Source organism: Dryobates pubescens, chromosome 29, assembly GCF_014839835.1.
Source record: "Dryobates pubescens isolate bDryPub1 chromosome 29, bDryPub1.pri, whole genome shotgun sequence".
In the NCBI taxonomy this organism is placed as follows: Eukaryota; Metazoa; Chordata; class Aves; order Piciformes; family Picidae; genus Dryobates; species Dryobates pubescens.
The window spans coordinates 1,672,567-1,692,819 of record NC_071640.1 but is presented as its reverse complement, the minus strand read 5'-3'; the positions used below and the strand labels follow the sequence as shown (position 1 = coordinate 1,692,819).

The window sequence follows — 20,253 nt, the reverse complement described above, 5'->3', positions numbered from 1 at the left end:
TAAGGGGGGGGGGGGGAGAGGGGGAAGCCAATTATACTTTGTAGTCATTAGACCTAGATTCCAGTAACATAACAGAAGCTTTACCACTCCAGCTCTGGAAAGTGTTAGGTGAATTCTCCCACACTTTGTAGTTTGCAAACTATATCCTTTGACTTCTTTTTGGTGCTTTTCTTTCAGCAGGAATATTCCCTTGGTGTTTATTTCATGCTGTAATCTGTGTTTCTTTAATGCATGCACCTGGATGAGAGGAGAACATCCAAGAACATCAGCATGTACCCTGCTGATGAGTTACATAGATACTGAAACTCACCACCCATAAACATGAGGTGGTGTTGTGGCTGAAGGGAAATATTTTGCCACTTCCCAGTCTTTGGAATGGTTTTAATTCCTCCTTCTTTCCCCCCAAAGAATGAGCACATGTCGATGGTGTACACTTAGTGGTTCTGACACCACTGAGTTCCTGAAGGACTATGCTTCCAACCAGTTGCCCCCGGAAGATCTGGAAGGCTCCAATGATGATCTCTGTTACTGCCTGGAATGTGTGGTTGAATACCACAAAGCAAGGGAGAGGATGCCAAGGTTGCACCAGGTAATTCAGAGACACAACTGAAGGAAGACTTCAGAATGGGCCCCTGTGGTTGCTCCTCTGGTTTCTTCTGAGGGTAGAGGGAGAGTTGGTGCAGGTGTTGTGTTTTACTGGTGTTTGGGAGTAGACTTTGTTGCTTTCTGTCTGCTTTATTTTTATATCAAGCTGCAAGGAGCTGATTGTAAAGCATGAAGACCCTCCTCTCTTTTTTTGCACATATTCAAATCATCAAGAGCTAAACCAGCAGTGGGAACTTGCTGGCTGGATCTTGTAGCTTGAGTTTTATTCATGCTGTGGTGGTTTGATGTCTGAAATGAAGAACACCTGCCAAACAACCCAACTGCTCTTTCTTTAATGTGTTTTCCTCCTTCCTCTGGCATCTCTTCTGCTTTGGCTTTGTTCCTCTTTTTGTTTGCTTTTGTTTCTTGTTTGTAGTTTTCTACTCTGCTTGAATATCAGAGCTCTTGTGTACCTGTGAGATGAAGACCAAAGTTTAAGTACTCTTTCTTTTGTTACAAACCTTTTGGAAGTCTAACAATCAGTATCCAGTTTTGTAGTTTGAAGAGCTGCTGTGGATGCACAATGGTTATTTGTAGCTAATTGATCATGATGTGGGATTCTTTTTAAATGAGCTAGATGTCTTTGGAAGGTGTGATGATTTAACCCATGGCAACCCCATCTGAGTATAGACTGGAAATAAGTGGGGTGAGTGGCCTGCTCAGTCTTCATTTCTGTGCCTGCTAACTGTAGGAAATCAGCCTTAGCCTAACTGAGGTTTGGAGCAGCTGCTTTAGGTGAGAAGTGTTCAGTGAGCTGATTGCCACACAAACGCTCAGCAGCTCAGTCAGCTTGCAGTGCTTGCAGTCACTCCCTTCCACTAAAACACTGCAAAATCTTTTCCCACCTTCCTAACTAGGATCATTTCTGGTGCTTCATGTTGGCCAGTGGAACCAAATTTGCCTAAACCATGGCAGGAAATAATGCTTGATGAATACTTAACACAGTTGTGAAAATGCTTCTGGCTTCAACAGCACTTAAAACATCCTTTTATCATCTTAACTCTGAAGGAAGAGTTCTGTGATGAGCACAACCTGAATTCCATGTCCTGACTGTTGTTATGTCACATCATGCTTGGAAAGAAACTTTTCAAAATGAAATTCTAAGTCCTGGAAGCCAAGGGAAGGTTTTCACACGTGGTACTCAATGTCCTTAATTGCTTTCTTCACCAGTCCCCTTGGATTTCTTGCCTTTAGGTCTTGTGGGAGTTGGAAACCTCCAGACTTATTGCCCACATTGAGAAATCCATGCAAGAAGAAGATGAAGCTGGTGATGAGTTGTATCTAGTGGATGAGAATGGAGACACTCTGCTGTCTGGTTATGTGGGCCCAGACTTTGAGAACAACTTGAGAGTGCCTCTGCTGGAAATCCTGAAGTATCCCTACCTGCTGCTGCATGAGAGAGTCAGTATGTATCTTGCCTTGGGCAGCTGCAAGTGTGAGTTAGTTTGTTTTCTGCTGAAGGAGATGAGTTAAACCCAAGCACCAGTCTGTGTCTGATTTTGTTTTGATACTAAATATTTGTTCTCCCTTGTGAGTGTATAAATTAATCCTTCCTCTGGCTGCCTCTTTAGGTGAACTGTGTGTCCAGGTGCTCTGTAGGATGGAACAAAGCCACAGCTCCTTTCAGGTCTTTGAGAAATATCCAGGAATTTACCTCTTTTTGGTTCATCCAAATGAAGTGGTAAGTTGCATTTTCTCTTCCACTAAGACTTGGATTGAATAGCTTTGCACTGTCTTAGACTGAAGTGTTCTTAGTAGGTCAGAGAAGTTATTTCTTGCCTTGTTGGAAGCAGTGCCCTGTGCTGGAATCAGTATACTGTGCTGGCAGCAGGATTTAACATCTGTGGATCTAGCAACAGTTACCTGGTTAGAAAATGTTGCTCAGTAACCTTGAAATGATACAAACCAAGTCCCAAGCCAGCTGCTGTCACATGAATCCAGAGGAGGTTTTTGTGTGCAATTGTATTTATTGCCTTGCATTTGAACTTTGTTACCAACAGCTGGTGGGTAGGGCAAACCTGTTTCTGGGGTTACTTTTTGTGGAGACCCAACTCTTCCTTGCAATTGCCAGACTTGTTAGCAAAAATTGACTTGCAGAAGCAATGATTCCTGGCCTTGGAGCACTGTGATGTTGTTATTTCCCTTTATTACTGCATAACTTCTTTGTTTCCATCTCAGATTCGTCGCTGGGCCATCCTGACAGCAAGGAGTTTAGGCAAGGTTGACAGGGATGATTATTATGACTTGCAGGAAGTGCTGACTTGCTTGTTCAGAGTCATTGAACTGGGGCTTTTTGAGAGTCCAGATATTTACAGCTCCTCAATGATTGAAAAGGGTAAACTCATCCTTCTGCCATCTCATTTGTATGACACTACCAACTACAAGAACTATTGGCTAGGTGAGTGTTTGTGATCAGAAGTTAGTTTGTATGTGTAGTCTCAGCTTGGAATCATAGAATCATTTGGGTTGGGAAAGACCTTTGAGATCATCAAGTCTAACCATTCTCTAACTCTGCCAGGTCTGGTGTTAAACCACGTCCCTGAGCACCACATCTCTGTGTCTTTTGAACACCTCCAGGGATGGGGATTCAACCACCTCCCTGGGGACCCTGTTCCAGTGTTTGAGAACCCTTTTAGTGAAGAAGTTCCTTCTGATGTCCAACCTAAATCTCACCTGGCACAATTTCAGGCCATTTCCTCTCTCCCTATCACCTGATGCTAGGGAGAAGAGAGCAACCTCCTTTCAGGGAGTTGTGGAGAGCCAGAAAGTCTTCCCTCAGCGTTCTTTCTCCAGGCTGAGCACCCTCAGTTCCCTCAGCTGCTCCTCCCCAGCCCTGTTCTCCAGACCCTTCCCCATCTTATTGCCTTTGCCTGGACCCACTTGAGCACATCAATGTCATCCTTGTAGTGAGGGCCTCAAAACTGACCCCAGCACTAACAATGTAGAAGCACCCTCAAGGCAGAGCTCTGTGATTTCACAGGTGCTGTTTATTTTGAGGCATGTCAGATGGGCTGCACAATTAATGCCTAATGAGTCTCATGTTGGTGCTGAGCTCTCTGGGCAGGTGTCACACTGGTAATGGCATTTGGGAAAACCATCCTTGATTTGATGAGAAGTTTTGCAGACATATAGACAGGTTGCTGCTTTTGTTTTTGTTGCAGGGATTTGCATGTTGCTAACAGTGCTGGAAGATGAAGCTATGGACTCCTTATTGCTGGGCCCAGGCAAACAAAATGATTTCATGCAGTCAATACTTCACACCATGGAGAAAGAAGGAGCTGGTAACTAATGCTGGTGCTGAGATGAGACAGTTCAGAGTGTATTGTCATCTTCAGCAAGCTTCCCTGTTTCACTGAGTTAATTCCTAGTGCTTGTAATGCTGAGGTGACTTCACCTGAAGCTTGTTTACCTTCTGGAAGGTGGCCAATATTGCACAATGTGGGGGTAGTGCTGCCAAAACCACTGCAAAAATCACCTTCCAGTGAACTTTGCACTGCAGGAGGGCTGCCAATGCTTTGCTTCAGGCTGACTGAGGTTTGGAAAGGGCCTCACTTTCCTTTCTACCATATTGTTGCCATTCAATCAAAGGTTGTATGGGAATGCAGGTTCACTGCCCTGAAGTCTGAACTTTGAGTCCTGAAATAAAGAAACACTTTCTTCATTGCCACAGTTTGCTTCAAATGTGTCTCTTCTGTCCATCTGCTTGAGGGAAGCCCTTTTGCCCCTGGGAATTTAGACTTTAGGGATAGTAGCCCTCGAGCCATTTGTATTGTTTTTAGCCTGTGTGCCATGGGCATAGCCTGGGAGTTGCACATGAGCTCTAGACCAGGGCTGCCTCTCCAATGACTGGATTTTTCTCAGCTTAGGATGTTTGTTGAGGATGTGATATGAGGAACACCGCACTTAAAGGAAAGCCAGTTCCTTCTAGCTTACATTTGAACTATAAATTATCTCAGCTGTCTAAGTTGTAGCCACTCCTTGGAGCAGCACTGCAAAAAGCAGGGTGGAAGAGTCCAGTTTTGTAGGGCTGGCAAATGGTGGTAATTGTCCTTAAAGTTCCTTAAAGTCAGTACAACTCAGGCTGACTTCTGTTCTTCTTTGGGACTTTACCCTGCCTTGTTTGGACCTTTTTTCCCCCTTCCCTTTCTTCTTTGAGCTTTTCCTCTTCCTTTTCTTTTCCCTTCTGTTTTGGACTATTCCTCATCCCTCTCCCCTCCCTTTCTCCTGGGGGCTTGTCCCTCTCCCCTCTTTTTTCCCCCTTCCTTTTTCCAGATTAAAACCCCACAGTTGCAGCAGCTAGAATCCCTCTCTCTCTATCTAGCATTTAAGCAGAAACCCCACTGCCAGCTACCAGCTGCTTTCAGCTTGGCCTGAAGCCCTGCAGGATTCTTGGGTTTCAACTCTCCCCACTCTTCCTGTTTCAGATGAGTCTACTGACCCCTTCTGGCCAGCACTGCACTGTTTCATGGTCATTTTGGATCAGCTGGGATCAAAAGTCTGGGGGCAGCTTATTGATCCTGTCCAGGCCTTCCAAACCATTATCAACAGTGTGAGCTACAACAATGAAATCAAAAACATCCGCAGTAGCTTTATGAGGTCAGTTTCAAGGGTCTGGATTGGTGACTTTAATAGCAGTAGTAGTAATAGTTTGGTCTTGGTTTGCTTCTCAGTGCTGCCTTCATTTCTGGTGGGGAAGGGAGATGGCAAGGTAAAGTTAAAAACAAATAAAAATCGGGTGTTGCAAATTAGCAATTAATGGGGGGGGGGGGGGAAATGAAGTAGGTCCCCTAAAATTGTGAGGTTTTCCCCAAGCAAAATAGCTGCTGAATTCTTTTTGATTACTGTGAGGGCTGTTACACTTTGCAGGATAAATTTTTGGGGCTGATGGAGGAAGGCTGGGGCTTCTTTGGGGCTGATGGAGGGATAAAGGCACCTTGCATGTCAAGTCTAATGAAGATGTACCATGCCTGGTACTGCTGGGAAAATTATCAGACTTCCCAACTCTTCAGTGGATGCTTTAGGTTTTGTTCTTCTGATTGACAACTGATTTTTTTTCACTTCCAGCTCATGTTAAGTATTTCTCAGGATTAAGTTTACTTAATGGTACTGCAGAGAATCATGGAACTGTGCTTTAATAGCTTGCAAAAAGAGCTGGGAGTCCTGGTGGGCAAAGGATGCCCTTGAGCCAGTAAGGTGCCCTTGTGGCCAGGAAGGCCAACGGCATCCTGGGGTGGATTAGAAGGGTTGTGGTGAGTAGGCTGAGAGAGGTTTTCCTGCTCTTCTACTCTGCCCTGTTGAGGCCACATCTGGAATATTTTGTCCAGTTCTGGGCCACTCAGTTTAAGAAGGACCTTAGGGAACTGCTTGAAAGCATCCACTGCAGAGCCACAAAGCTGCTGAAGGCAGTGGAACATCTCCCTGTGAGGACAGGCTGAGGGAGCTGGGACTTGGAGCAGAGGAGCCTGAGGGGTGCCCTCATTGCTGGGGATAAAGATGCGCAGGGCAGTGTGCGAGGATGGAGCCAAGCGCTGCTCAGGGATGTGCAGTGACAGGAGAAGGGGTAATTGGTGCACACTGGAGTGGAGGAGATTCCATGTGAGCAGAAGGGAAAATTTTTCTGCTGTGAGAGTGCTGGAGCCCTGGAGCAGGCTGCCCAGAGAGGTTGTAGAGTCTCCTTCTCTGGAGACATTCAAAACCCTCCTGGATGTGTTCCTGTGTGACCTAGCCTGGGTGATCCTGCTCTGGCAGGGGGCTTGGACTCAATGATCTCTAGAGGTCTTTTCCAAGCCCTGCCATTCTGTGAAATGCTTTTATGCCCAGAGCAGGCATCAGATACTCTTTGGAAAAGTTTTGTGTTCCTCTATTTGCATTCTGAGATCAAATGGGTGTTTAAATTTTATTTGAATTAAGCACTTTGGTGTGACAATGTGGTTGATATTGAACAGAAAGTTAATGAGGTGAGGTGTTTATTCAGGTTGATTACTGTGCTGCTGGGAAGTCCAGAAATAGCTTCTGTGGGAAGAAAAGTTTGTTCTGTAAACTCAAAACTCCATCTCTTGGCACAATGTCCCTTCTGAAGGAGTTCTGTAAGCATCCAGCTCCCAAGTCCTTAGGAACAGCTATTTTGGAAGACTGAACTCATGCCACATTCTAAAAAGCTGGTGGGAAATAGTACCTGGAGAAGCATTTACTGTTTTGCTAGGATGCATTTTGAATCACCTGAGTGACAATGTCTTAGAAGGTCAGCATTTTCATCCACACTGCCTGTAATGTTCCAGGTGGGGATGTATGGAATGCTGTAGCTAGCTGAGGAAGGAAGGCATCTTAAAGGAAATCTCCAGGTTTGAGTGTTGGGTTCAGCTAGTTGCATATAGACTTTGTTTGTCTCCATGTCTCTGTGGCTGGACTGCATGTATGCACAGAGAGGAAATGGAGTTCTTTTGGGTGTTTGCTCTGAGTAGTCAAATTCTGTGGCTTAGTAGAAAGCTCTTCTCTGAGGCAGATTTTTTCCCCCTGACTCTACACAAGCAGGGTAGAACAAGCTCTAGATTTTAAATAGGGATGTTGTATCACTGACAGGTTCTAACAGTCATGTGGTCAGGATCTGAGAAGTAAAATCTATGAGTTGGGCAGTTGGTTTTCTGGTAGTTAAAGGCAGCTTTGGGGAGTCCTTCATCATCTGTATTTCTTTTTAGGATGAAATCTGAGCCAGAGCCAGCTGAGGATGAGGAGATGATAACCTGCAGTCAGATTGTGTACAATTACAACATAGAAAAGCCACAAAAGGTATGTAAAATATTTTATTTCCCTGTTCTTAGAATGGTTTGGGTTGGAAGGGACCTGAAAGATTATCTAGTTCCATCCCCCCTGCCATGGGCAGTGACCCCTCCTGCTAGACCAGGTTGCTCCAGGCCCTGTCAAAGCTGGCCTTGCACACCTGCAGGTTTGGAGGCTCCAGAGCTTCTCTGGGCATTTTAGGAGTCCTTGAAGCCTTTCTATGAATCTGTGAATGAAACTCTGCAGATGTGCAGGATGAGGATGATGTGTGGAGGCTTTGTCTTGCAGGACACGGGGTGGAAGGCTGCCATTTGCCCGGAGTACTGCCCCGGCCTGTACGAGGATATGCAGACGCTGGCCAGCGTGCTGCAGTCGGACATGGGCAGAGACATGCGTGTCCACGAGAGCACCTTCCTCTGGTTCATCCCTTTTGTTCAGTCACTGATGGACCTGAAGGACTTGGGTATGGCGTACATTGTCGAAGTCATTCACTACCTCTGCTCAGAAATCAGAGACACCCTCAACAAAAGGATCCAGCAGTGCGACAAGGTCGCTGAATTTTTCCTCCTGATCTTGGTGTCCATCATTGAACTGCACAGGAACAAGAAGTGCCTGCATTTGCTGTGGATTAGCTCCCAAGAGTGGGTGGAAGCGGTGGTGAGAAGCTCTAAGCTGCCTGCCTCGGCCTTCACCCGCCGCACCGACAAAGCCCCCGGCGTGAGAGGCTCCCCCGGATCTCAGCAGGCCTCCAACTCTGTGCAGCAAGCCTGCGTGCAGCTGATACGCAGCCTGCTGAAAGAGGGCTATCAAATTGGGCAGCAAGCTCTTTGCAAGCAGTACCTGAACAAACTCAACCTCCTCCTGAGAGGAAATCTGTCTCTGGGCTGGCAGCTGAACGACCAGGAAACTCAGGAATTGCAGGTGTGCCTAAGGCAGGTGATAAGAAGCATAAAGAACAGACCACTGAATACCTCTGCTGCTGCAGGAAACAATGGAAGCTGCCCAACCTTGCCTGCTGGGTCTATAAATCAAGAGAAGAGTGATGATGGCTGCAGGGCGAGTGGACATGGCAGGGATGACCTTTCTGCACCAGCTGCTGCCGCATCAAAGGAAGGGGGAGATGGAGATTGCCAAGAGAGCCCTTTCTTCAGAAGAAAGAGTGCTTGGGAAGAGGAATGCAGGGACCCATCTATAAGTGCAAAGTGTTGGACATCCACAAAAGGCCTCTTGTTGATTAAGAAGGAACCTGATCAATTTCCAGCTCAGAACTCTTTGGCAACAAAATTGTGTAGGAAAGTTCAGGAGAAGAGGGCAGATGATCACGTGGCAGGGAAAGGCCACCCAGGTAATCAGAGCCTTAACCCAAATGCTCAGTGTCCAGATGGCAGGAGAGGCCCAGAGCTGGAAACCCAGCGTGAAGCAGCACCCATAACTGCAGTGCATCTGGCTGTTCCACCTCATGTTGCTTCTCATGGGGATGTTCACAGCTCGCATAGAAAGGAGAGCAATGCAGCTCCCGGTTCTCCTTCAAAGCTTGAGGTAAAAAACTTCAAACTCAGGGATCTGAAAGTCACAGTAGAGAGATTACTACTGCCCTTCAAAATGAAGCAGCTAGCAAAGCCACCTGACTTGAAGAACTCTTCAGCAGCAAGTGCTTCAAAAGCAGAGGCAGATCAACCCAAGCTGGGTAGTGGCTCTCCAGGTACAAGCAAAGCCTGTCCTAAATATCAGGCAGGGGACACTGTGTGTGGAAAGGACATCTCTGTTGCTACTCCACCTTTGAAGAGTTGTGAAAGTCCACAGGAGGAAAGTGCCAGCAGTGCTTTTCAAAGCAGAGTGGTCCCCAGTAAAGTAGCAAAGAAATCACCAGTAGATTGCTCTGTGTCCTCTAAAGATGAACCAGCTTTGCAGAGGAGTGAAGATGATTTGTTTTCAGGGACTGGTGCCAAAAAAGCACTGAAAAAAGCATCTACTGGAAAAAGGTCACATTTGCCCTGGAAGCCTGCATCTAAACCAAACTCTGACATGCAAAAAACTTCAGGCTGGAAGCAGCCTCGTTTGGATGACTTGGTTAAATCTGACTGCAGAGGTCACGTTTCAGAGGCCTCTTGTGTGAAGGAAACTTCAGCAAACGGTTGTGTGCCATCCAGCTCTGAAAACAAGAGGGACCTGCCCAGCCCTGCTTCTCAGAGCAGGCCACTGTCTGTGAAGGGTGGAACAAGTGACAGGTTGTTGGCATTTTCAGAGTATTTCAAGAGAGAAAACAGTTCAGTGGTGGAGAAAGAGAAAGGTGGTGTGGAGGTGGAGCCTGAAGACAGTTCTGTAACGGACTCCCAGGTCGATAGAGAGCTCAGTAAATTATCTTTAGCTGCCTATGCCAAAGGTGTCAACTTCCCCTTTGATTCCAGGGAAGAGAGCTCCGTCCACGATGGTGTGAGTGATGTGAAAAGGAAGGTGAAAGGTGCTGTAAGGTTTTTCTTTGATGACCAAAGTACCAAGCCTTTCTCTGAGGGTGGCAGTCGAGCCACTGTCATTTCAGACTCTTCTTCTGAAGAAAGTGTGGCTGAGGAGGAGGAACCAAAACAAGTCGATGAAACTATGTCCCTTGACAAGCAGCCTTCGCCTTCCAGCTGCGTTTCTGAGTTGATATCGCCAAGCTTCCACTTGTTCCTGGATGAGTGTGAGTCTCAGTGCTTTGAGTTTGAAACAGATGAGGATGTCCACTCAGTTTGGTCAGACACTCAAGCCATGGAGCCAACTCAGGAGTACAAACAAGATCAGCTTTCAGGCACAGCTGGCAGCAGTAATTCAGGCGACGCACAGAACGACGACAGCCTTGACCACACCATCGACTGGGGTTATGAAGTGGATTACGTAACCGATGAGCTGATGGAAGAAGAAGTAACCCTCATAGAGAAGCAGCTAGAAGATGCTTCTCAACAAGAAGGTAGTGATCAGGGTGGTTGCTTCAATCATATGGAGAAGCAGCTAGAGAATACTTCTCATCAGGAAGAAAGTGGTCACGATGGTTGCTCTGTTCATATGGAGAAGGAACCAGAAGATACTTCTCATCAGGAAGAAGGAGGTCATGATGATTGCTTTGTTCGTATGGAGAAGGAACCAGAAGATATTTCTCATCAGGAAGAAGGTGATCGTACAAAGAAAGCAACTAACTTGGTATTGGAAGAATCTGTTAGTAAGGGAAATGTGGAAGATCAGCTGGAGAATGTTGCAGACAGAGGTCCAACTGTTGCTCAAGACTTCACCCTGGACTCAGCTGAACCCAGAGCATCTACATCTAGCATCTCCTTGGCTTCAAAGCTGGCCCTTAAGAAAAAGAGCCTGAGCCCACGGAGCAGCGTAGCCAAACATAAGGTAGCAAGAACCGTTCAGAGAAGTCCCAAAAACCCTCTTCTTAAAGCAGCACAGAGCAAACTACTTCTAAATACCTCAGCTTCTCAACCTGGCAGGTCACTGCCTGCAGTGGTTCCTCCAAAGAAGGTTAGGCAGTGTCCAGTGCCAGCATCAACTGTCGAGAAGCTGGGTCTGAAGAAGGCTCCTCGCAAGGCGTTCGAGTTGTCCCAGCGCTCTTTGGAGAGCATCGTTGAGCTGCGCAGCCACGGGAAAGCTGCAGGGAGGGTTGGACAGCCCCAGAAACGGAAGACAAAGGCAATTCCTGCTCAGACTCTGGCCATAAAGTACAACAAAAAATTCCTAGCCTGCCAGGACTTTTTAAGGCAGACAAGGCCCCGTAAACATGCCCAAGAACCTCTGGGAGGTTGTGAGAGTAGAAACAAAGTAAGGAGAGTGGATGTAAAATCAAAGAAACCAAAGCCTCCAAATTTGAAGCTGGCATCTGGTGAGGGATCTGTTGAAACCCAAAAAGACAAAGGGAAGAAGGCTGTTTGTCCCTCTGAGGAGCCACATGCCTCTAAACTGCTGAGTTCTTTAGGCTCAAGCAGAAGATCAGAGGATGACAGCATGATGGTTCCTCCTGTACCTACAGTTTCAAGTCTCTCTTCCACTGTGCTTGTTGGAGATGATAGTGACAAACCTTCAGGCAAAGGCTGTGTTGTCCAACCTGAGTCTGAGAAGACAACTTCAACAGAAAATGGGTGTGAAGCAGATGAGGACAGTGGAGATGATGATAATTTGTTTTTAACTCAATTAGATCCTGAGGACATGGAATTATGTTCCCAGTTGGAAAGTGTTGAAGATATTACTATAGGTAGTAAAAAACCTGAGGAGATGGACACTGCTGAGAGCATTCAGCAGAGTGAAGCCTCAGCTGTGGAGCAATGCAAGCACACAGACTGTGTGGAGAAGGTGGGAAAGCCAGGAGAGTACTGCAGGGAGCATTCAGCCAGCAGCTTGGAAGGAGACCATGTGTTTGCTGTACCTCTCCTGCCACCTCCTAAACCAAGAAAGCCTTCCACCACCAAAATCTTCAGCTCAGCGAGCTCCTCACGCAGTGCAGCCTTCAGCAAGGACCTAGAGGACGGCAAAAAGCTGCCCCCAGCTTCCAAAAGCAAAGTGATGGCAGCGAAACAGCTGGTGGTCAGGCCCCCCGGGGTAAGGGCTGCACCAACAGCTGCTCAGCCCCACAGGCCTCCCAGTGTGAGTAATGCACCTCAGCCCTACAGCTATGGCAACGTTCTTCAGTCACACAACAGACAGAATGAGATTGCTCCAGCTGCTTCCAGAGGAGCTGCCAGAAGCAGCCCTGGTGCTAAGCAGAGGGACAACAACACTTTTGTGAATGAAGTTCTGAACTGGACTTACGAATCCATCGCAAACTGCAGCCAGTTTGGACCTCCCAGTAGCCTCCTGCAGTCTGTTGTGGCCCCTGTTCCTGTCCACTTCCAGGGATACAATGACTACTTCAATACCTTCTTCCCCTTGATGATGCTAAATGCCTTTGAAACAGTAAGTGGCTTTCTGGGTCTTGGTTTGTCTTCATCAACTCGAGGACATTTGACCAAGAGATTAAATGTCTGTGGTTTGGTTTGGGGGTTTGTTTCCTCCAAAATGTCCCTCTTCACCTTCTGAAGATTCTGTTCCAGAGTCTCAGCACCCTCCTCCTGAAGAGCCTCTTCCTAAGCTCCAGTCCCTCAGGTTCAAACCATTCCCCCTTGGCCTGTCTCTAGACACCCTCAGGAAAAGTCCCTCTGCAGCTTTCCTGTAGGATCCCCAGCTCCCTCAGCCTGTCCTCATGGCAGAGGTGCTCCACCCCTTGGCTCATCTTTGTGGTCTTCTCTGGACATTCTCCCCCAGCTCTGTGTCCTTCTTATGCTGGGGACACCAGAACTGGACACATTATTTGAGGTGGGGTCTCACAAGAGCAGAGTTCAGGGGCAGAATCCCCTCTCTTGCCCTGCCAACCTCCTCTGGTTGCAGCCTGGGAAGGATTTGCCTGCTGGGCTGCATGAGCTCACCTGTTTGTTATGAAGTGATTTGTGAGGCAGTATGGTAAATGGGTGGGGAGAAAGTGCTCTTGTTTGCTCTCTCTGTTGTAGCTCATGTCTAGGTATCAGCAAAGGCATGGGTGAGGCTCTTTGCTCCTTGTGCTTGCCACTCTGTTAGCTGCTTCTTGTTTCTGTTTGCCCTTTGAGTCAGGAGAAGCTGTTCTTCATGTAACACTGAAACCTTCAAGGTGTTTTTATTTAGCTTTGCCTTTCCAACATGTAGCTGGCACAAGGCTGGATAGAAAACCAGAGGGGAAGAGAGAAGAGTTACTACCTGCTCTGTAAGAGTGAGCTGCCAGACTTCCGTGCTGATGTGAACACAGCACATTTCGAAGGTAAGAGAGGGCCCTTGTCTGTCAAACCCTGTTGGAATGTTCAAGGAGATGATTCCTTATCATGAGCTACTGCTTGGAGGTAGAACTTTATTTGCTTTCAATACAAAAAGCATCTTGAATTTGCTATTGAACTCCTCTGCAGTCAGCTGGGATACCTCCAACTAGACCAAGTTGGCCAGGGCCACATAAAACCTGATCCTGGATGTCTCCTGGGATGGGGCCTCCACCACATCCCTGGACAGCCTGTTCCAGTATTTTACCACTCGTTGGGAAGAACTTCCTTCAATTTCCCAGCTAAATCTGCCCTGCTCCAGTTTCAAACCATGGCCCTTTGTCCTATCCCCTCAGGCCTTTCTGAACAGCCCCTCCCCAGCCTTCCTGCAGGTCCACTTCAGATACTGAAATGCTGCTGTAAAGTCTCCCTGAAGCCTTCCCTTCTTCAGGCTGAGTAACCCCAGCTCCCTCAGACTGTCCTTGTAGCAGAGGTGCTGCAGCCCTCTGATCATCTTTGTGGCCTCCTCTGGATCCACTCCAGCAGGTCCATTTCTCTCTTGTGTTGGGGACCCCAGAGCTGGACACAGCACTGCAGGTGAGGTCTCACCACAACAGAGGGGCAGAATCCTCTCTCTTGGTCTTCTGGCCACACTGCTTTTGATGCAGCCCAGGATGTGATTTGCCTTCTGGGCTGCAAGTGCACATTGCTGGCTGATGTCCAGCTTCATTTCCATCTTGGACACTGGGATTTTGTTTCAGCTTCTTTTGGTAGATGAAATAGCCTTTGGCTGGCTCTGTCCTTATGCAGTGCTGTGTTCAGGTGTAAGAGTGCAGGACGGATTCAAAACTCTTCAGAGTCTTTTACCATAGCCTTTAATAGCTTGAAAAGTTCACAGCTGGGCATTCCTGAGGGTGGTGGTTGTACTTCTGTGGTCAGAGAAGCAAAATAATTCCCATGACTTTGCTTTTCAAACAGCTCATCTTCGAGAAGTGGATCTGGCAAGGCAGCTTCACCCCAAGGAGGACGACGTAGTCTTTTTGGTGGTCCAGAATAAAAAAGACTCCTTCAAGGAAGGAAAGGAGATGGAAGACTCCAAAGTGTATCATGTGGGGCTTGTGACACGCTTCTGTCGTGCCTCTGGCTCTGCAGCCAGTAAGTAAATGGGGTTGGAATGCAAGGGGGATCCTCCTTGGTGCCGTGAAATGCTTCTCCGCAGCTGGCTGTCAACGTTTGTCATATCCCACTGACCTCAGGGGAAAATGGGAAGAGTTTTGCCACTCCAGTTGGACTCTTCCATGCTGGAAGCTTTGGAAAAAGGCAGGAACTGAAGCTGCAGCCATGCCTTCCAGGTGTTTTCCTTGATAATTCCTTCAGGGCATATGGCAGTGCTTTATGTAAGAATAGAATGATGTGTGAGTTCCATGCATGCAGCTTTAGTACCTGGCCATGAACTTCAGTGGTCTGGCCCAAAACTTCACTGTCTTCTGGAACTGAAGTTGTGAATTGCCCTTTGGGCTTTGATTTTTGGTTGGTTTAGAATCATAGAAGCATGGAATTGTTAGGCTTGGAAGGGACCTCAAGGATCATCTAGATTCAACCCCCCTGCCGTGGGCAGGGAACCCTCACACTAGATCAGGTTGCCCAGAGCCACATCCAGCCTGGCCTTCAAAACCTCCGGGGATGAGGCTTCCACCACCTCCCTGGGCAACCTGTGCCAGGCTCTCACCACCCTCATGGGGAAGAACTTCTTCCTAACATCCAATCTGAATCTAACCATTTCTAGTTTTGCTCCATTCCCCCCAGTCCTATCCCTCCCTGACACCCTCAAAAGTCCCTCCCCAGCTTTCTTGGAGCCCCTTTCAGATACTGGAAGGCCACAATTAAGTCTCCTAGGTTTGATTGGGTCCTTTTGTTTGTTTGGAGGGGGTGGGAACAGTGTTTGAGGTTTTTGCAAGCATTTGGTCGCTGACAGCTTGCTGGAAGGTGGCAGCTGGTTCTGATGAGGGTTTTGAGTGACCTGTCTGAGCATCATAGAATTCTAGAACGGTTTGGGTTGGAAGGCACTGTAAAGATCATCCAGTTCCAACCTCCCTGCACCTCCCACTAGAGCAGATTGCTCAAGGCTCCATCCAGCCTGGCCTTGAATGTCTCCAGGGAGTGGGAGTTAACAATTTGCAGTTAACAATTTGGATATTCTTTGAATTAACCAACTTGTTTGTGTGTTGTTTGGTTTTTCCTCCCCCTCTGGCAGGACGTAAGGAGCAGCACACTGTCTATCATGTTTCAGTGCAAACTCGAGGCAATTTGTCCTTCTCCAAGAACAAGCAAGTCAAGTGCGTGGTGGTCGGCTCCCTGGTGACCACGCGCCGGGAGTTCAGAAGTCTGCTGCTGCTGAGCAGGAGCCCCCTGGCTAAAGCCATCATAAATCCATCCTACAACGACTTCTGCCCCAGAGATTTGCCTGTGGCTTCAGAAAGTGCTGTAAGTCCTGCAGCTTGAAGTGGCAGAGATGACCGAGTGGGCGTTGCAAAACTGGTTTTGTGTGACGTTGTTTGAGCCGACCTGCGGAGAATCAGGATGGGAGGGAGATCATCTAGTTCAGCCCCCTGCCAAAGCAGGGTCACCTAGGGCTGTTTGGCCAGGATGGCATCCAGAAGGGTTTGGAATTACTCTAGAGATGGAGACTTCACAGCTTCTCTGGGCAGCATGCTCCTGTTAGGAAGAAGTTCTTCCCAGCAAGAGAGATTGGCCATTGGAGTGTGCCGCCCAGGGAGGTGGTGGAGTCACCATCACTGGAGGTGTTTAGGAGGAGCCTGGATGAGGCACTTGGTGCCATGGTTTAGTTGATCAGATGCTGTTGGGTGATAGGTTGGACTTGATCTCTGAGGTCTTTTCCAACCTGGTCTGGTCTATTCCTACTCTATTCTCCACCACCCTCAAAGTAAAGAAGCTCCTCCTCATATTTAGATGGAACTTCCTGTGTTTGTGCCTGTCACCCCTTGCCCTCTCACCGGGCATCACTGAAGCAAGTGCAAACAGATGGCTTTCAGATACTGAGGCACAGTAGTTGGTTGATTGGGTGGGTGGAGAGGAGCCTGGATTTGCTCAGGTGTTTCAGTTGTATTGATGAGGATACCAGTGGGATTCTTCAAGCAGCTTCCAGTTTCTTTTTCTTACTGGAGAGGAGGTGTTCAGGGCCAGGTTGGGTGAGGCCTTGAGCAGCCTGGGCTGGTGGGAGATGTCCCTGCCCGTGGCAGGGGGGTTGGAACTGAATGATCTTTAGGGTCCCTCCCAACCCAACCTAGTCTATAAATCTATGAAATAAGATGCAGTATGGAAAAGGTAATGCAAAATAAATATGTGGAGAGCAAACAAAACCTTCATTGCAGCTTTCAAGTCAGGACTGGGTGTGAGCAAACCCGGAATCAAAAGCTTCCATGTCCTTTGAGTCGTAGCTAGAGGGATGAGGAACGTTCTGAAGATGTTTAAACAAGGAAGGTTTGATCTCTCTGCTGGAGCAGCTCTGCTGTGAGGACAGGCTGAGGGAGCTGGGATTGTTAGCCTGGAGGAGAGAAGACTCCAGGGGGACCTTAGAGCTTCCTTCCAATACCTTTTCATAAGAGGGTCTTAGAAAACAGGGTAAGGGGAAATGGTTTGAAGCTGAGGCAGAGCAGGGTTAGACTGGAGTTTAGGAAGAAGTTTTTCAGTATGAGGGTGGTGAGACTCTGGCACAGGCTGCCCAGGGAGGCTGTGGCTGCCTCCTGCCTGGGGGGGTTCAAGGCCAGGCAGAATGAGGCCTTGAGCAGCCGGGTCTAGTTGAGAGGTGTCCCTGCCATGGGAGGTTGGAGCAGATGACCTCTGAGGTCCCTTCCAACCTGAGCCATTCTAGGATCAATCAATATTCAACAGTTAGTTATTTTTGCCCATGTCTGTTTCCTCAGGCATCTGATATGAATGACTACAATGAAGGTCAGAAGAGAGCCATTGAGATAGCTTATGCCATGGTCAAGCAGCATCCAGGGCTTCCCAAGATCTGCCTCATCCATGGCCCACCTGGAACTGGGAAATCCAAAACTATTGTTGGCCTCTTGTCTCGTGTCTTGAGAGAAGTAAGTGAAGGTGCTTGCTGTGTGCTGCTGCTTGGTGTCCCACGGGCACTCACTGATAGCTTTAAGTACAAGTAATTAGTGGGGCTGTAATTCATTAAGCTCACTTAATTAAATGTCTACTGTGTAGGGTGGAAATAATACCTTTGGGGCATCTTGGAAGAAAGCAGCCTCTAGAACTCACAATCAGGGAAACATGCAGGGGGGTGGTGGGATAAACACTTAGGAAGTGGGGGAAAAAATCCTGAAGCTTTTTGATGTGTTAAATAATATTTGGCCTGGCCCTGTACAAAGGCTTGGTAAATAAAAGATCCAGAATATTTTGGACCTATTAAATGATACTCTTTGGCCTGACCCTATACAAAGACTTAGTAAATGAAAGATCCTGAATATTTTGGACCCATTAATTGATATCCTTTGGCCTGGCCCTATACAAAGACTTAGTAAATAAAAGGTCCTGAATATTTTGGACCCATTAAATGATATCCTTTGGCCTGTCTCTATACAAACACTTAATAAATAAAAGACCCTGAGTATTTTGGACTTAATAAATGACATCCTTTGGCCTGGCCCTGTACAAAGACTTGGTAAATTAAAAATCCTTAGTGTTTTTGATCTATTAAATGATGTTATTTGGCCTGTCCCTCCTTTAATACATTAAAATATTCAGAGTTTTCTTAAGTGATGCTGTGTGGCCTGCCCCATTTCATGGTTTTTCATATCCCCATCCAATAAGTTAATTCAGCTTCTCCTTGTTGAAAGGGATTCTGTGCCAATGTGATCAATACATTTGACCTGTTGCCATTTAATGCGAGGCAGATGCTTGGGAGCTCCTCAAGCTGAGTGGTCTCCATCCTCTGCATGCTGATAGAGCGTGGAGTCTGCCTTTCAACTCCCAAGCCCCCAACCTAAAGAGCCTGCCTTGGGTTTGTTGTTAATTCATCTGCAGAACACTAGGGGTGAGAGAACAGCCAGAAAAACAAAGCCCAACCGTTTCCTGGTCTGTGCCCCATCGAACGCCGCTGTCGATGAGCTGATGAAAAAGATCATCCTGGCTTTTAAGGAGAAGTGCCAGAACAGGCAGGAGCCTCTGGGTATGCTGCATTCTAAACTTCTTGGAGGTTTTGTTGGGGGTTCATTTTTGTGTTCAGCAGATAGAAAACCTGAAGGAGAAACCCAAACAGCTTATTGTGTCTAACGCTCCAGGACAGCACACAGCTGCTGCGTCCTCACACTGTTACTCATTTTCATGTGCTCTCCTCAGCTGTGTGTTGTGTGTGTGTGGGGGGGGAATGATTAATAAATCACTCTTTGTCTTTATACAGACATTGAATCTTCCCTCAGAGTGTGTTTCAGGGCCTCCTTTTTTTGCCCCCTTCCCCCCCATTTCAGGTCCCCTTTTTTTTTGACCCCTTCCCCCCCATTTCAGGTCCCCTTTCTTTTTGCCCCCTTCCCCCCCATTTCAAGTTCCCCTTTTTTCCCCCCTCCCCCCCCATTTCAGGTTCCCTTTTCCCCCCCATTTCAAGTCCCCCTTTTTTTCCCCCCTCCCCCCATTTCAGGTCCCCCTTTATTTTCTCCCCTTTTCAGATTTAAACACTAGACTGTTACCTTGACTTTGAATCAAACTGGACTTTTGCTGATCATGTTGACCAAAGTGATGAAAATTTTGATGGCTTAGAGCCTTTCACTTCCTTTTTATATTTCCTCCCAGTTTGGGACTTTGATGCAAAGAAGATGAACTCCAAGCAAGGCATCTAGGTTGTGATGGGGGGGGGGGGGACAAAATTTTCTCCTCCTAAGCAAATATTAATTCAGTATTGAATTGGCTGAATTCAGGATTGAGTTGGCTGGAGTCAGCTAATTAGATGAATCAGCTGCCTTGCTGCTGGTCCTCACTAATGTTCTCACCCAGGAATTCTCTACATTTTAGATGGAGAAGCCTGAGGAGAGAGCTGTTCTGTTAATTCAGAATAGCATTTTAACTACTTTAAAGCACCAGATGTTTGCTCTTAGACTTGTCAGAATTCCTGGGGTTTAGTGTTTTGGAGGTGGGGTTTGTTTTTGGGTCATTGTCTTTAGGTAATGGCAATAAATTGTTGCAAACCTCTGAGAAGCAGGAAAGGGAAAAGCTTTTGGTTTGCTACCCAGGATGTTGAAATTGATTTTTGTGCTTGGTTGTTGGGTTTTTTTTCTCCCCTCTCATGCCCCAAGTGCAGAGGTGATTGGAGCAATCTAAAAGTATTTTGAATTCTGCTTCTGTAAACAGGAAATTGTGGGGATATCCAATTGGTGAGGATTGGGGCTGAAAAAGCAATCAACAGTGAAGTCCTGGGATTTAGCCTGGATAAGCAAGTTCAACACAGAATGAGTAAGTAAGGTGTAAATGAGGCTTTCCTTTAAGAGCCTGGTGGGGGTTTTACATTTGGGGCTGATGGTCCAAGCTTTTGCTGCAGCAGTGTTGCATCAGGCAGTTGGTTTGTCAGCCTCAGTGGGAAAATGTCAGCTGAAATATGGCCTAAAATCTGAGGAAATGTAAAGATAGAGGCAAGGTGACTTAAAATATACAGCATTTTTATTAGGAATGTATAGGATACTTAATATATAGTCATTAGAGTTAATGTGTATAATATGGCTGGAGCAGCTCTGAGGGGGAAAGGCTGAGCACCCTGGGGCTGCTGAGCCTGGAGAAGAGCAGCCCCAGAGGGGATCTGAGCAATGCTCAGCAGGAGCTAAAGGGTGGGGGGCAAGAGGATGGGTCTAGACTCTTGCCAGTGGTGCCCAGCAGCAGGACAAGGGGTTGCAGGCACAAACTGGAACCCAGGAGGTTCCATCTGAACAGGAGGAGAAACTTCTTTGGTGTGAGGGTGCTGGAGGCCTGGAGCAGGCTGCCCAGAGAGGTTGTGGAGTCTCCTCTGGAGAGCTTCCAAACC

General features: G+C 47.2%; 1 protein-coding gene across 1 annotated transcript in view; it reads left to right on the top strand.

Annotated features, from left to right (window-relative positions):
• Positions 1-408: 408 nt before the first annotated feature.
• SETX (senataxin) overlaps positions 409-20,253 on the top strand; it is a 29,628-nt gene continuing 9,783 nt past the window's right edge. The window contains exons 1-15 of the mRNA XM_009896267.2: positions 409-589; positions 1,840-2,050; positions 2,217-2,326; positions 2,824-3,043; positions 3,807-3,926; positions 5,070-5,241; positions 7,341-7,431; positions 7,711-10,369; positions 10,568-12,348; positions 13,111-13,222; positions 14,193-14,369; positions 15,469-15,698; positions 17,159-17,326; positions 18,273-18,417; positions 19,590-19,691. Coding sequence (XP_009894569.2) covers positions 410-589; positions 1,840-2,050; positions 2,217-2,326; positions 2,824-3,043; positions 3,807-3,926; positions 5,070-5,241; positions 7,341-7,431; positions 7,711-10,369; positions 10,568-12,348; positions 13,111-13,222; positions 14,193-14,369; positions 15,469-15,698; positions 17,159-17,326; positions 18,273-18,417; positions 19,590-19,691 — 6,478 coding nt within the window. The 5' untranslated portion in view covers position 409. The remainder of the gene's footprint in view (positions 590-1,839; positions 2,051-2,216; positions 2,327-2,823; positions 3,044-3,806; positions 3,927-5,069; positions 5,242-7,340; positions 7,432-7,710; positions 10,370-10,567; positions 12,349-13,110; positions 13,223-14,192; positions 14,370-15,468; positions 15,699-17,158; positions 17,327-18,272; positions 18,418-19,589; positions 19,692-20,253) is intronic.